At 35.8% G+C, this 16,457-nt stretch overlaps 1 protein-coding gene across 1 annotated transcript; it reads left to right on the plus strand.

Moving 5' to 3' along the window:
- Positions 1-13,693: 13,693 nt before the first annotated feature.
- On the plus strand, positions 13,694-15,430 carry LOC131323914 (uncharacterized). Its single transcript, XM_058355750.1, has 2 exons — positions 13,694-14,125; positions 15,323-15,430. The coding sequence occupies exons 1-2, from the start codon at positions 13,694-13,696 to the stop codon at positions 15,428-15,430; spliced, it is 540 nt and encodes a 179-aa protein (XP_058211733.1).
- Positions 15,431-16,457: the final 1,027 nt, after the last annotated feature.

Genomic DNA, 16,457 nt, shown 5'->3' on the forward strand with positions numbered 1-16,457 from the left:
AATTAAGAACAAGAGATTAAATCATTTAATTTAAACAAAATCATCAAACAATTTTTTATCTTCTTGACATTCTCTTCCCATTTAAAATTTAAAAGATCAATTTAAAAGCATACGAGCGTGCCCTTATACGCAAACATTGATAGTTAGTAACTAGTGTAGAGGCGATTTATGCTTACACTATATTTGAATGCAAAATGTAAATTGACGTGGAACAGTCTCTAACACTTCTCTCTGGACATGCGAGCCCAAAATTTGACTTGGGAATCGGCAATAACCGAACAACTTTCTACCATTGGATGTTAAAGAGCAAGCTTAACAACAAAGCCAGGCCAATTTTACAAGTTCAACGGCAATGAAAGTGATATTATTCTTGAACATACATAAATGCGAGTTGAGTTCGATTCATCGTGGATTGAGAAAATCGATTTAACTTCGCAGTCAACCCACCCTACCCCACAATTTATGACCCCTCTGATCACTCCATGCCAACCCGTTCATTCTCCCCAAGGACACGCAGATGGTTGGTTTGGGTTGAGTTGATTTGGCTAGTTGACAAGTTTTTTGCACACCATAAGCAGTTTCAATAAGTCTAGGTACACTACACTAAAGCACTACATCATTCATTATATTTTTTATGGGGCTCATTTCGGGTATCACAAAAAATACAGAAAAATATTCATAAATTTTAAAATAATATTTTAGGGGGCTCTGTAAAAATTCAGCTCTAACGGATATATATAAGTATTATTTCTAGGTTTGTGGGAGCGAAAATGCTCAACTGCGTAGTTTCGGACATACAAACCCAGAAATAATATTTACCGATATCTGTTGGAGCTAATTTTTTACAGGGCCTCATCAAACATTATTTTAAAAATTTTGGATATTTTTTTGTATTTTTTTGAAATTTTGAGTGAGCTCCACAAAAAATGTAGTGGATGGTGTAGTGGTTTGGTGTAGTGTATGTAGCATCTCTCCCATAGTTTGGGCGCTTGTGGCGATAAGTGTGTGTATCTATCTATAATATCACCCCAAAGCCCTCCTAGTCGAGGGTGGAGGCACTAAGGGACAAGGGGGGTCGAATGACCCCACTCACTTTGATTTTTCACTGGAACATTTGATAGTTTCCAACCAAATTTTGTTATTTTGACCTCACAAAAAATCTCTAAATTGTTCCAACTTGTTTTAAATGCATTGAAATTCCAAACGTTCTCTTCTTTTCGAGAGTTGATAGTGTTAGAAATAAGACTAGCATGTATTATTTTACAAATATAACTAGTCTTTTACGGCCAATTATGAGGCAAAAATAAATTATTTGTGCATATCGATCTTAGAATTAACCTCTTAATCTTGTTATTTTTAGACTTTTGCATAGAAAAAATATAGTTGCATATGAATCTAAATTTTGACCTCACTAACCAAAATTTCTGGCTCCGCCCTTGCTCCTAGTTGGAGTATTGGACTCCCAAGTATTTCCTGAAACTATCTATCCCATGTAATGTGATATATATGCATTAAATAGGCCTACAAAATTATATTTAATTAAAAAAATCTCATCAAATAAGATTTTTAGAGAGCCCAAACTCAGATTCTGTTGCAGATTTATAGTAAAAGTTGATACTATTTACTGTAAAAAGCTGAAAAATCAATTTATATAAAACCTAAAACTTAAAATATGATCACAAAAGCTCTACAATTTTGCTTTTCACAATTTATAGAATCTGACGATTTTCTATCTAAATTTTTTAGTGAACGCTCCAAACTGATTCTGAAAAGCAAGAATCTCAAAATCTGCACATATAATTTCTCGTGAACTTGCACAATGTTAAGTAGTAAATTTGCTTCTTAAAATCGACCTCTAGCTCCCTTTTTTTTTGGTCATGTTATTGTTCTTAAAGCACATAAAAAACTCCCATTTTTTAGTTCTGCTTTGGACACCAAAATTAACTCTCTCTCTCTCTCTCTCTCTCTCTCTCTCTCTCTCTCTCTCTCTCTCTCTCTCTCTCTCTCTCTCTCCCCGCGCGTGCAAAAGAGTCAACCATTTCCATTTTTGCCAGTTTATAAATTTTGCTAAATAACTAAAATAACGGTTGTTTGTAATAATAGCAACTTTATGCCCTGGAATACTAACCGGAACAACGTTTTAACAACAAATATACTAACATTAATTTAGCAACTTAACATTAAGTACTCCAAATGCACATGATATAAAATTCCACCTCCAATACGTAATCTCTTTGATAATTAGAGAAAAAAAATATGGTAATCTCTCCCCATTTTCAACTTTAAACGAAACTTCCTAGAAAGCACACAATTTCAACCTCAACCCCAATATTTTCGCCAAGATTATTTATTATAAGCACATTATTAGTTGGAATGTTAAATTAATTAAAATTTAATTGGGTGAAGATCATGATTAAATTCTCTTCTTGTTGGCATGCGTTTCTCGACTGTTCTATATATAGGAAATATTATAGAAATCTAAATCCTAATATATTGTTGACAAACGCGTTAGATTTAGATTTATACCAAAAAATTGACACAAAATCAACTTGCCTACATCAAGTTGACCTAAGAAAAAAAAGGCAATAGGTTTTTTTATCAGCAAAAATAAATTTCATTAACTCATAACACGAAGTACAGAGATAATAGGGGCTTGAGTATACCGATCTGACCACCCAAGACCCTTTTCTCCTAACCACGCGGAAAAAGCTAATTTAAGCCCGACAGGCTGAACCCAAATCAAGAGGAAAAACCCTAAGGGAAAATGATGGCCCATGACATATTTGATAATTAATACCCGCCAAGGACAAGCTAAGAACATTTGTTAATGCTTAAAATGTCCTTGACGGATATTAATTATCAAAACACGTTATTGACATTTATTTTCCCAAACCCTAAACAAACCCAACGGTTGGTAAGAAACCAACCCAACTCCAGCAGCACCAACAAAACCCAAAAAAGAGCCAAGCCCAAACAAGTGGACTAGGCCCAAACACCCAAACCTCACAGCAAAAAAAAAAACCCTATCACCTGCAAAAATAAAAAAAGAAAAAAAATGTCCCCGAAGGGACATCCGATAAAAGAGGCATTAGTTATAGGGGCCGGTTCTCCTGACAAAAATTTCGGCACAAGTTTTTTGTGGGATCTTTTTTGGAGTCCCACACAAATGATCGGAACCGTTCTATTTGTTTAAAACCTATTTTTAAGGGTTCCTATAAAAAATCAACTCATTCGGATATCGGTAAGTACTTAATCGATTCATTCAGTTGGTTCCTGTCAAATTTTACAAGATAAAATTGAATGAACTGATCAAACCCTTACCGATACCGAAATGAGTTGATTTTTCATGGGAACTCTTCAAAACCTATATATTTTAAACGAATTGAACAGCTCAGATCATTTTCTTGAATCTCTGATTAGTTTGTGTCAAAATTTGTGTGGGGAGAACCAACCGTTAGTTATATATGAAAGTAGCGGCGGGAAAAATGCCCTTGCGACTTGAAGTTTAGCATGTTGTTTAACTTAATTAAGGGTACGTCCTAGAATCCATCGTGGATATAATTAAGTTGACTGGATAGTCGATCAGTTTATATGATCGATCGATAGATCTGGGATACTGTGTCCTAATTAATAATTTATGCAGGATTAGGATCTTGAACTGCAATAATTAGGAGAAATAAAAGTTTTTAATGACAGAAAAATGCTTTCATCATTCATGTGGTCATTTATCACTCTTGTGTACACATACTCCCTCCATCCAATATTTACTTGCCCTTGTTGGGGAAACGAATTTTTTATGGATAGAAATGATGGCGAATTTAATTGGGAGTATTAATTTTTTAAATATGTCCCTATTTAATACATAATAATTTAATGTATAGAATAAAAGAGCGAATAATATTGCACAATTTTTTTATATTGAATTATTTAAATGAACATTGAATATACCCAACTATCACAATCATGTTAACTTATTATTTCCTTATATTAAAAGTGGATTGTATTTTAAAAAATTAATGGGTAAAAGTGTAATAATGATGTCTTCATAAAAAGTAAATATGAAAAGTTATAATTTTTAGAGTGTAACGATGATGTTTACATAAAATGTTTGATTTATGAAGTAGGACTGTTCAAAAAAGGACGGAGGAAGTAGGATTTATTCTTTTGTAAAAAAATTCTCAAAGGATCACTACTAATTTCTTTGATAAAATATTGGATGATTGTTAGATTTTTAAAACGATATTGGGCGGCCAAACCTATATAATTTGAAGGATTTTTTAAATAAAAACAACTACTACAATACTAAAAATATATTTAAAATATGGGTTGGCAGATCATCCGGACTTAGTCATTTTGAGAGTGCCTATTAGGGGTGTTATTCGGTCGGTTCGGTTCGGTTCGGGGTGGATTTGTCGCACCCCGATCGGGTTCGGGGTATATATTCCGGAGACCGATCCCGACCGGTATTAATTTCGGTTCTGTTCGGGGTGAGTTCGGTTCGGTCGGGGATTTCGGGGCGTTCGGTCCGGCCGAAATGGGCCTTAGTTGGGCCGTTTGGGCCGTTTTTAAAAATTAACAATAGACTACGGGCTATGTTTGGACCATTTTTTCACCCATATTTGGGTCATTTTCACATATTTCTCACCCATATTTGGGCAATTTTCAACCTAAAGTCAATCACCCATGTTTGGGCCATTTTTTCACATTTGGGCCATCGTAATTTGTACCTATATTTTTTTTTTTCAAACACCAATTGAAAAAAAAAAAAAACATACAACAAGTATGCTCAAACAATTACAACTTTTACAAGTACTCTTCCACCATCTTCTTTTTTTTTCAATCGAATGGAAATATTTCTACACTAGTGTATATAACTTGGAGGAGTTAAAGTAATTTAGAACAGAGAGAGTAATCGATTGGAAAATTTTGCAAAAACGTAAATAAATCAAGCAATGAAATTCCAAAAAAAAAAAAGTAAGAGCCAAAAGTTAACCATTCAAAACAATAAGAGCCAGAAGATTAAAACAATTTATATAAATATATAAATATATAATATTCGCGCTCGGTTCGGTCGGTTCGGTCGGTATAGATTTCCAGAAAACCGAGACCGAACCGACCTAAGTTCGGTTCGGTTCGGTCCACCTCGAACCGAAAAAAAACTCCCTTGGACCGACCGAAGACCGAACCGATCGGTCGGTTTTTTCGGTTCGGTCGGGTTCGTAACAGCCCTAGTGCCTATTGTACGTTCGTTGGTGGCCAACACACTTTGATAGGCGCGTGAATATTCATATAAGCGCCCTTAATTTATCCTTGCTAAGTCTGTTTATATTAGGAGTTTTTAAATATCCATCCCAATATATAAACCATCTCACATAAGTATATGATGCCCACTTTTCGGGGTTATGTTTTCATCCTTTCAGATGGTGAATTACCTATCTTACCCTCTTAATAAGATATCCAATATGGATGTGTATATTGCTTTCCTAAATTAATGGGATTGGATATATCTTCTATCAAAATTACTAAGGGATACAAAAAGGAAAGAGTTAAAAATTTCAAACATTTGAAACAACCAAATCCCACTGATTTGGTTTTCATTTTTTACGGATGGAATTTAAAACTCAAAACATTTTTTTGGTTATTCATATTATTACCATGAAATCTGCTTGTTCAAGTCACGACTTGTTCAAGTAATGCACCATGGTGATAAAATACACTATGAATACATGAATCATACTATTCGACCCATGAATACATAAATACATGATGATCATGAAATACAGATCTGAGTTGGAAAATACACCATGAATATTTCATGAATACACCATGATGAATACATGAATCTATTTTTTACGGATGAAATTTAAAACTCAAACATTCGAAATCATGGTAGATTATTCTTACCATTTACCATGATTGTTCTCATGGCTTGTTTAAGCAATGCACCATGATGGTAAAATACACCTTGAATACATGATCATAAAATACAAATATAAGTTGGAAAATACACCATGAATATTTCATGAATACACCATGATGAATACATGAATCTATTTTTTACAGATGAAATTTAAAACTCAAACATTTGAAATCATGGTAGATTATTCGTACTATTTAATTACCATGAAATTTGGAGGGTAATAATCGTTAAAGACCATCCACCACCCCAACCCTGCTTGCCGCCGTTGTAACCCCGTCCACCTTCGACAGTGCTTGCGGCGGTAGAGTAGGCTGCACCACCGCTTGCGATGGCACTATGCAATTCAAAAAAAACTCTGTATAGCATTATACAACTACTATTTTTCTCCATTGCTTCGTATAGCACTATGCAATTCTTCAAGAAATTATTAAGTAGTACATGCAAGAGTAGTGGTCTAAATCTTTAGATTCGCATATACACAGATCCTACCTATTAATGGCAGACTCTTGTGTAATTGTGGATCCATAGAAAACGAGTTCGGATTACTTATGAACTTGCGGGTAATGCAAAAATTGTCCTCTTCTTCACTGATAGTGTTTTTCGGCGATGTCGACTATGGCGGACGGCGACAGAGGACGGAGAAGACGGAGTATTGAGGATGCGATGGAGGATAGCGAAGACGGAGGATTGAGGATGGTAACGCAAGTTCTAGAGTTTTGTCTCAGAGATGTTTTTGATGCACCCCTTTGGTATTTCCATTCTTTTTTTTAAATGATGAATATGAGAACTATTTGGTAATCGTAAATTTAGGGATTTGTTATCGGTTCAAATAGGAAAAAGTCCCAATTAGGACCTCAAATTTTATGTTTTCATGCCGAAAATTTGCGCCCTATATAGTACTCAAAACTAAGGGAATTAAATCAAATAAGAGCAATTTTGGATTTATTTAAATGCTGGAATGAAAACATAAATGTTAAAATTGAGCAGGATGGAAACATAAGTCCGTTTTGGTATGAGGATAATTATTTAAGTCTTCCTTTATATTATTACTCAGAGCTTAATAGTTGATTATTGTGCTTATAGGCATTTGGAGGCTTAACATTCGAATGGACTGTAGTAGTGCAAAGATTTATTAATCGACAAGTTTGGAGATTGTTTTGCAACCCACGGCCAATCAACTGGAGTAAATTAAATGGCGGGCCCATTGTATGTTATGGGGCCAATGTTAAATGCTTGAAGAATTTGATTCTCTTTGACTGTGCACAAGTGTGTTGCTGAAGTAAAAAGGGAATTGGGTCAAGCCCCAATTGGGTAGAAATTAGTTGCTCAATTATCGAAGGAAATGAATGGACCCAAATTAATGATATCGTATAAGGGCTTTTGTAAGAGGAAAAGAAGGGGCTTCTATCCTCGATACATTGTCGGCTACATGGCTTATAAGAGGGAAGCAGCACGAAAGAAAGGACGGCACGCAAAACATGAATTGAGAACGGGGCTGCCGAGACGATTCTTTTGTTCCGATAGTTTTCTTCCGAGCCCTTTTCCTTTTAAATTGTATTTGAAGTTTTGTTCAATTATTCACACTTCGATAGCTCGTTTTAATTTATGTTCTTAATAAAAGTTATTTGCTGGTATTTGATTAGTTGATATTTCTTGTTTGTTTTTCATCTCGCGTAATAGAAGTATGTTTCAAACTAGGGTTTTTTTTGTTTCTTGCTTAATAATGAGTAAATAATCATATAGGTAGAGTCGTGGGGTGATTAGTACACCATGACCAAATCGTACACATTCTGCTCCTATTTCAAAATAATAATGAAAAAGCAATTTTAGGTTAATAAAGTACATCCATTAGATGAACCCGGGCATCGTCAGAGCCCATGTGAACGGGGGAATGAGGGTCCAAAACTCATTCTCCATTGTGCATGGGTAAACAGCGACCATAAAGGTTCGCATCTTTCAAGGTAGCTTTTTCTCTCTAAAGTCAAACGTTTTAAGAATACTGATTGAAGTAGATGAGTCCGAGACTGATTGCGAGTGCTATGAACCCTACGACCGTACCTCCTTTTAATTATTTAAAAAATCAAATAATTTCTCAAGTTTAGTTAAACTCAGCCGAACAATAAGGGGTGGCTACCTAAGAACCAATTTAAACAGTAATAACCCGAGGTTTTTAGTCAGCACACATCACCGTCTCTGTGGATTCGACTCCTATCTTACCGGATATTATACTACGTCAATCTCAACCCTTCGCTTGGGGCAACCCGTTAATTTAGGACTAGGATTTCGGCAAGTACACTTCTACTAGCTAGCAATTATTCTACCCTTCCATACCTAGAGCGTCTGTAGTGGGAGAGTTAAAATTTGTTTGTTAAGTGTACACCTAATTAAGCATATGTGGGACCTTATTTTACGTGTTAAAAATTTAGCTAGCAATTAAAAAAGAGTTTCATTTTTAATGGGTTATATCTAGAGAATTGATATTCACGCTCTCTTTTTTGATGTAGGCGCTCTACTTTCAACGTACAGTTATTAGTAACTTTATGAACAAAATGAAGCGCCTGCATCAAAAAAGAAAGCACGAATATCAATTTCCTACGTCTATATTGGTTAACTCGAGAAGAGATTGTATTTTTTAATGGAATGGGACCCACTAATCTTACCCAACGGCCACTTCTTCTTCCAACCGCACTTTGGTAATCTGCCCCATGCCAACGGCCAGAACCCAACGGCCATGAGAAAATGATATAAAGTCTATGAGACCATTTCCTTTCCATGCACTCTGTTTTGAAAAATACTAACTGGTAATCTTCCGGGACTCGCATCGCACCCAAGCCTTACTAATGCCTCATCTTCCTCCTTACGCGGATCTGGATTTCTTTCCTTATGAATGAACCACTTGAGCCTTTGTTCCTTGTTTGAGAAATGGTAAGATTGCACATCAGGATTTGGGGAAGGATGAGTAGGAAATTGAGATTGCCCAGAGACAAATGCATGGAAAGTAGGGAGGGATAGGACATTGTGGGTTGTAGAGATATTCAGACAATGAGTTGGGATGATCAAACTGTTGGGAGTTCAAATGTTGATTCGGTTGGGTGTCAAAAAAAATGGGGGTCTTGGATTCATTCTTTCTAGAGTTTGCGAGGTGGGATTGAAATCAACAAGCTGTTTTTATAGGAAAAACTAGGCTCTGTTTTTGTATTTCAAAATACGAGGGTTTGAAATACAATTAACGGGAATAGATTGATCAAGATATGCAACGGCTAAATGAAAGCAATATTTTGGGCCCCTCTGTACATTTCTTTACTCTTCCTTTGTACAAAAGTTCACTACTGAGACATGCACAGCTAACCGAACAGTTAGTTTTGGTTAGAGTTAGCCAAGGGTTTAGCAAGCTGCAAACCCACTAGGAAGACCAAAATGGCTTTAGTTTAGTTAAGTTGATCAGTACTTTTCTTACTTAATACGTACATCTCTTAACTCATGCACTAGAGATGCCGTTGTACTTCTCAATTAGCAATTAATGCTAACCAATGAACTAATTATGGTTGTTAAAAATAATCTAATTACGAGAATCCAAGACAAAATCTGTCACAAGCAATTACTAATACGTACCCTTTGTTAGGAGGAGAACAACTGAATATTCAACTCTGGAAAGTGTAAATACTGTAACTTTTAGAATGTCATAATGATGTCCCCATAAAAAAGTTAAATTTATGAAGTATGACTCTTGAAAAGGGATCGAGAGAGTAGAATTTATTTTTTTGTAAAAAAATTCTTGAAGGATCACTACTGATTTCTTTCATAAAATATTGGATGAGCGGATGTAAGATTTTTAAAAGGACATTGGGTGGCCAATCTATATAATTTGAAGGATTTTTTTTTTGAAAAAAAACTACTACAATACTAAAAATATGTTTAAAATATGGGTCAGTTGATCATCCGGACTTGGTCATTCTTGAGGGTGCCTATTGTACACTCGTTAGCGGCCGGCACGCCTCTCTACTAGCTAACAATTTAATTCTGTCACTTCTGCCCTTGTATGCTTATATTATTTCTCAATTTAGTTGTAGTTGTTAAAAGTAATCTAATTACAAGAATCCAAGTAATTATCCAGTGACACAAAATCTGTCTCTAGCAAATTACTGATACGTAGTATTATTATTTTCATTTGTTAGGAGGAGAACAGCTGAATATTCAACTCCATTCATATTATATATGTTCAACAAGAAAAAATACCAAGAAAAGTTGCAGAAGTTTTCAAAAGAATAACAAGAGAAAAACTCTCAAAAAAAACTATAAAAAATTTGCATTTAGCAACCCAAAGTTGTCCAAAGTCCAAACCTTATCCAGTATTGTATTGAAAAGACAAATATATATGGGGTGCACCATGGGCTCAAGGAGAGAGGCCACAACTAAATGGCAAAGATTGTAAGTTCGGCCCATATTTGGCCACAATGAAGCAGTCAGTAATTTGTGAGTTCAGGTGGGTGTCCAAGGATTGGACAAAGTGACAGCCCGTTTGCTGACAGTATATAAGAGGCGGATATGTTATTATCCTAAATAATATGGAGGAATTTTCAAGTGAGAGATTCTTCATTTTGTTAAAATGAGGGTTTCATTTTCCGATCAAATTTTGAAAATCCGAACCGTTCAATGTGTGCAGACGTAATTTTAAGGGTCCCCGCGAGAAATCTGCAAAAAAAATGACCGGGAAGGGCGTCATCCGAGCAGTTATTTTTGAACCGTTCAATGAAAACTGCTCGGATGAAGCCCTTCCTGGTCTTTTTTTTTCTGATTTCTTACCAGGACCCTTAAAATTTCGTTCTGATCACTTTGAGCGGCTCGGATCATCGAAATTCAATCGGGAAGGGAAGTCCCGCATTTTAATAAAATGAGGGATCCCTCACCGGAACCTAACTCAAATAATATATCTGAAGTACTTATATAAGGTGTTTGTCACCCGGACCGGATATAAACCGCAAATATAATTATATTCGCCTACTTGCGGATATAATAAGGATGGGGGAGAGGCGATGTTATTATATCCGCTCCCTTAATTACAGAAATGTCACCACTGTCTTTTAATTCTATATCTACCTACTCATATTCACCCCAAAACAAACCAAGCATATACATATCTGATTTTCTATAAATCACTCAAACACGCCATCTATATCATATTTCCCTATATACATCCATCTTTTTCTCATACCGTAATGCTAAGGGGACCGACCACCCCATACCGATGGGATACTGACGAGCACGCGGGGTTCACTCATGGTCCCGCACGGATGATCCAAATTCTGAATAAAAAAATAAAAGATTGGATCAAGCACCTACATATATCGGATTGAACTAATTTTCAAAACTCCACTCGATTTTTTTTTAAAAAAATTATTGAATAACTCAAATTATCTGTACGGTGCCTAGAGTAGACCTCGTTTGCCTGTTGATACTCCATTGGTATGTTATTGGTAAATTCTTTAATATATTTTTCCTCATATTATATCCACTCAAAACAAATTCAGTGGACCAACGACCCGTGATTGTAATGCCTCTTCATAATGCAAATCCCCAGCCCCACTAAAAAGTGCTCATGATGGGAGATTAGACACTAAGGTCTTGCCCCACAACAGCAAAATTGACAAGCCGGGAAATTGAAATGTTGAGTACTTTCTTGGCAGATTTTCCTGGGAAACAAACAGTTTTTTTTTTTTCCCCCTTGAATCATGTACTTTAGATGAATTCATTTTTCAATCCTCGCGAATATCCCAAGGCGCCTTTTTCTCGGTTCGACAAGTCTGCAGACTGCAGCGGAAATGGAGGGCAATTTGGTATATGTGCGACGGTAACTAAATTAATGAACATTAAAGACAAAATAAGTGCTTACTAAACTTTTTTAGCTTTCGTTAAAATAATTGGAATAAAAAATATACTCCTTTCGTCCCACTTTGTTGTATCTTTATTTCTTTTTGAAATGTTCCAAAATAATGTGTTTATTTCAAACTTTTCAATTTTAGATATCCATATTGCCTCTCGTTTCTCCCTCCCAAATTCAAATTTTGAACTTGATTTGAAAGTGAAGAAAATTAATGACATGACAAGAAAGTTGACAAAAAATCATAAGTTATAAAGGGGTAAAATAGTAAAATTGACACAGTTAATGTAATTATAATCTTTCCTTAAATTATGTAAAAGTCAAAATATACGCAACAAATTGGGACGGAGGGAGTAATAAGTATATCTACACAGACAATCTATGCGCAGATTTTATTGTGGGGCCCACCATGAGTCTCACACAAATAATCCGAACTATTAATTAAATGCAAAACATTTTTTCAAGGGTCCGCCCTAAAAAATCAGCTCAATTCGATATTTATAGGTACTCGATTAACTTTTCATTATCCGAAAATCTGAATGAAAATTTAGATGATTGGAACGAGCACCTATAGGTATCAGATTGAACTGATTTTTTGCGGAGACCATCGAAAAATGTTTTACATTTAATGAATGGCTCGGATCATTTGTGTGGGATCTATGGTGGACCCCACAACAAAATCTGTGCATAAATTGTCTGTGTGGTTAGCAGCGCTGATAAAAAATATAAGAATACAGGGAGCGAAGTTAAAAAAAAAGTTCAGAAAAGAAAAATACTAAGACAGTAAATTCGTAATTTTGTTTTTTGGAGATATAAATTCGTAAATTGTGAATCTTGTTTTTGGTGAAATTATTTTATCTCCCCATCATAATTACTTATTAGATTCTTTTAGTGAAGACAAAGAATTAATCCAGAAGTTCATCTTAAAACTTACAAAAATAAAGGGAAAAAACATACGCAAATTAATTTAAGAAAAAAACACCCTTATATATAGAGGATGAAGCCCTTAACTCCACTATCTCCTCCAAAAAAAAAAAAAACCCTAAAAATCAATGTGGCTAGTCAATAGACTCTCTCTATATATTGGATAGCTATTTGCACATATTATTTAGGCAGAGATTTTGATATAGGTGTGTCTGGAATTATTTGATGTAGGTGATTTTAATAAAATACCATCTTCGTCCCATAATGTTGGACACTTTTGGAAATACGCATTATTTTTAAATTGTATATATCTTTCAATTCATAATGTTTTATGCGATTTTCCGAACTTTGTTCAATAGAATAAATTAAAATTTATCAAATAAGATTCATATTGCTTATAAAAGAATATTATGGATTAAATAATATAAGTAATTTTTTCATAGAATTGAAATAGTGATAGTGTCTAACTTTTTGGGAGGAATGAAGTAATAAGGAATCACATGCATTGGACGATGGTTCGAACTTGTGCAATTAGCATTGCTTCGAGCTGAATATATATGCCCGGGGTGCTGTAGTGCACTCCCGGACTACACTTGTAGTGCAGTCAATTCGGCCGTCCATCTTGGCAATGGACGGCTAAGATTTGTAGGAGTTCGGATTAAATTCAAGCCGTCCGCACCAAAATAAACGATCAGATCAACCGCATTACATGATATAGTGAGATGGGTGCACTACAACCTCTCCCATTCCATCATTCACCTTGCAGTAGTTCTCACATTGTGGCATATAACAGCACTACAACTGCGGAAACACATGTAATTTGCCAAATGGTGCTAAATCCATCCACCCAATCACAAGAAATCTATTAAAACAACTACTTCTTTACAAACAACAAAGCTTCTCTCTCTCTCTCTCTCTCTCTCTCTCTCTCTTACATATATTTTCCTACAAACCAGAAACCACCACAAAGGATGAGCTCTCTCCGCATATCAGACTGCCTAAACAATTATGCCACATTCCCCATCGGAAGCACCTACATGAACCTTTACAAGTCGCCAGAATCCACCATGGAGTTAGTGAATCCAATGGGAGGAGAAGGAGGAGCGGGTAAAAATCAGTCCCCCAGGGTTCTGGTGAAAAGTAATTCCTGTAGGCAGGTGTACCTAAGAAGCTACAGTACCATTGGCAGGAAAGAGTTGGTGCCTGAACAGAACGACAAGTGCTTCCATCGAGTTAGGGAGATCAGCGCGGTTGGTGGCGGCCGGAGGAGGAGGAGGAGAAGGAGGACAAAGCTTGTGGCCGGCGGAAAGAGGCGGTGGCGGTGTGTGATGGTGGTGAGGAGAGTGAAGGAATTCTCGTGTACCGTGTTTCGTGCTTTCCTCCATAAGCTGCTATCCTGCGCTGTTAGTGTAGATGTTGTGGATTATAAGGGCAAGTGAGAAGAGTTGTTCAATTAATTAGTTATATCTTGCAAGTTCTACTGCTTTTGTTGAGAGTATGTTTCTGTTATATATGCATGCGATTTTCAATCTTCTGGAAAATAATGAAACCACCTGTCATTGAATCTTGTTCATTCCAATAAGTCACTATATATTGTGTGCTGGTTGGAACTTTTTTAGGTCAAAAAAATGTTTATCCAATTTTTTTTTTTGGGGTGTAAATTTTTGTATATTTTTTTTCACTCTTTTGTAAATTTTTGCATTATATGATGTTCTGGATTTTGAAAGAATGAATTGATCGAATTGGGTCTCTACGCCTGACAACCCTCTCTTATTCCTTCCAACTATGGGCACGATTCCACAACATAACCTCCCTTAAATTTCTAGTGGTAAAATTTTCTAAGAGAAACCACTTTATCCATTTACTAACAAACATTTTTTTGGGGGGTAAGTAACAACTACCAAACATTAAGGGGTTGTTTGGTAAAACTGAAAACTGAAAAATTAAGTGTTGAAAACTAAATGCAGAATGGAGTATTTTAAGTGGAAGGAAAGGTTTGATAAAAAATAATACTCCCTCCGTCTCTTTTTTTGTGTCCAGTATTTCATTTTGGGCTGTCCCTTAATAAGTGTCCATTTTGTAAAGTTAGGGGGGTAAAAGTTGGTGTATTGTCTATTTTGTCCTTAAAAGTAGATTTTATTTTGAAAAGTTAGTGAGTAAAAGTGTAATGATGATGGGTAAGTAAGGAAAGTGGAGGAAAAAGTTGATGTGAAAGGTGTAATGATGATGTCTTTTTAATAAGTTGGAGTTACGAAGCAGGACACTTAAAAAGGGACGGAGAGAGTAAGAACTAAACTAGAAAAATGGTTATTTATAAAGACTAATGTATCCAGCTTTAAATTATTTGTGATTGTTCTATTTTAATTGGGGAGTGATTTTTGCATTCTCTAAATTGTTAACCGTACTCCCCTAAAGGGAAGTGCGAAAATCAACTTCATATTGATTTTTGCACTCCCCAAAGTTAACAATTTGGGGAGTGCGAAAATTAACGCCATATTGATTTTCACACTCCCCTTGGGAGTGCAGTTAACAATTTGAGGAGTGCAGAAATCACTCCCCTTTTAATTTCACTCAAGAATGTCATGTGTTTGTAATCGTAGTGGTGGAGATCGAGAAGTGGTGGTGGAGAGAAGGCAGTTATGGTGATGGTGGCGGCAGAAGTTGGTAGTGTAGTGGTGATGGTTGTAGTGAATGTGATGTGGTGGTGATTTTTATAGAGATGGTGTGGTGGAAGGATGACGATGGTGGTGGTGGCGGAAGACAGACGGCGGTGTGATGACAATAGTGAGCAGTGGTATAGCCGATGGAGTGGTGATGGTAGTGGCGACGGTGATAGTGATGACGACAGTGGCATGGTGGTGGTGGTGGTGGTGTGGTGGTGGTGGAGTGGTGATAATGGCAGTGATAACGAAATAGTAGTGGTGATGGTTGTGGTAACAGCGGTGGCATGGTGGTGGTGGCAATGGTAGTGATAATGGTAGTGGTGGTGCAGAGGTTAAGTGGTGATGATGGTGGCAACGATAGATTAGTGGTGATGTACGTTGGTGGCAGTGATGGCGATAATGGTAGTGACAGTGGAGTGGTGGTTGTACATGTGGTGACGGTGGTGGTGGTGATATTGATGACGGCGGTACGTGGATGGCAGCAATGGTGGCATGGGGGTGATGGTGGAAGGTGGTGGCGGTGACAGTGGAAGGTGGTGGCGGTGTTAAAGGAATGGGTGATATGCAACTATACTGACAAATTCAGTCATAATTAAGTAGATACCATGCTACTTAATTTTTTGTAACTTTAATTTTAAGCATACATTTTATACTTAAAATATCAAGTATGATGAAATTTTGTTATCAAACCAACTTAATGGTAACTTATTACTTAAGACATTCAATTTTAAGTACTGAGTTGAATTATTAAACAACCATTAACTTCATCTACAATACTCTCATATCTATATCCCATCGATTGGAGATTTCGTATGTGGATACTATATATATATAGTGTATTGTACTCGTGCAGCTATTAAGGTGCCGTTTCGGTTTCTTAAAAAAAAAGAACTTTAAGAAAAAGAAGGTAATTTTAAGATTAAAAAACATGTGTTTACGCAAATAATTTTTCTATTAATATGGATCTTAATTATGTAATAGATTACATTGAGATCTTTTAAACGGTGAAAAAAATTTTAAAAAATTATTTTTTATTTTTATTATATTTAAATTTAAAATTATTTTTTAAAAA

Source organism: Rhododendron vialii, chromosome 4a, assembly GCF_030253575.1.
Source record: "Rhododendron vialii isolate Sample 1 chromosome 4a, ASM3025357v1".
NCBI lineage: Eukaryota > Viridiplantae > Streptophyta > Magnoliopsida > Ericales > Ericaceae > Rhododendron > Rhododendron vialii.

Bases quoted from the DNA above. Each gene is read 5' to 3' on its own strand.
- LOC131323914 (XM_058355750.1), top strand. From the start codon at position 13,694: ATGAGCTCTCTCCGCATATCAGACTGCCTAAACAATTATGCCACATTC. The intron at 14,126-15,322 runs GTTAGTGTAGAT...TTGTAATCGTAG, and splicing joins ATAAGCTGCTATCCTGCGCT to TGGTGGAGATCGAGAAGTGG.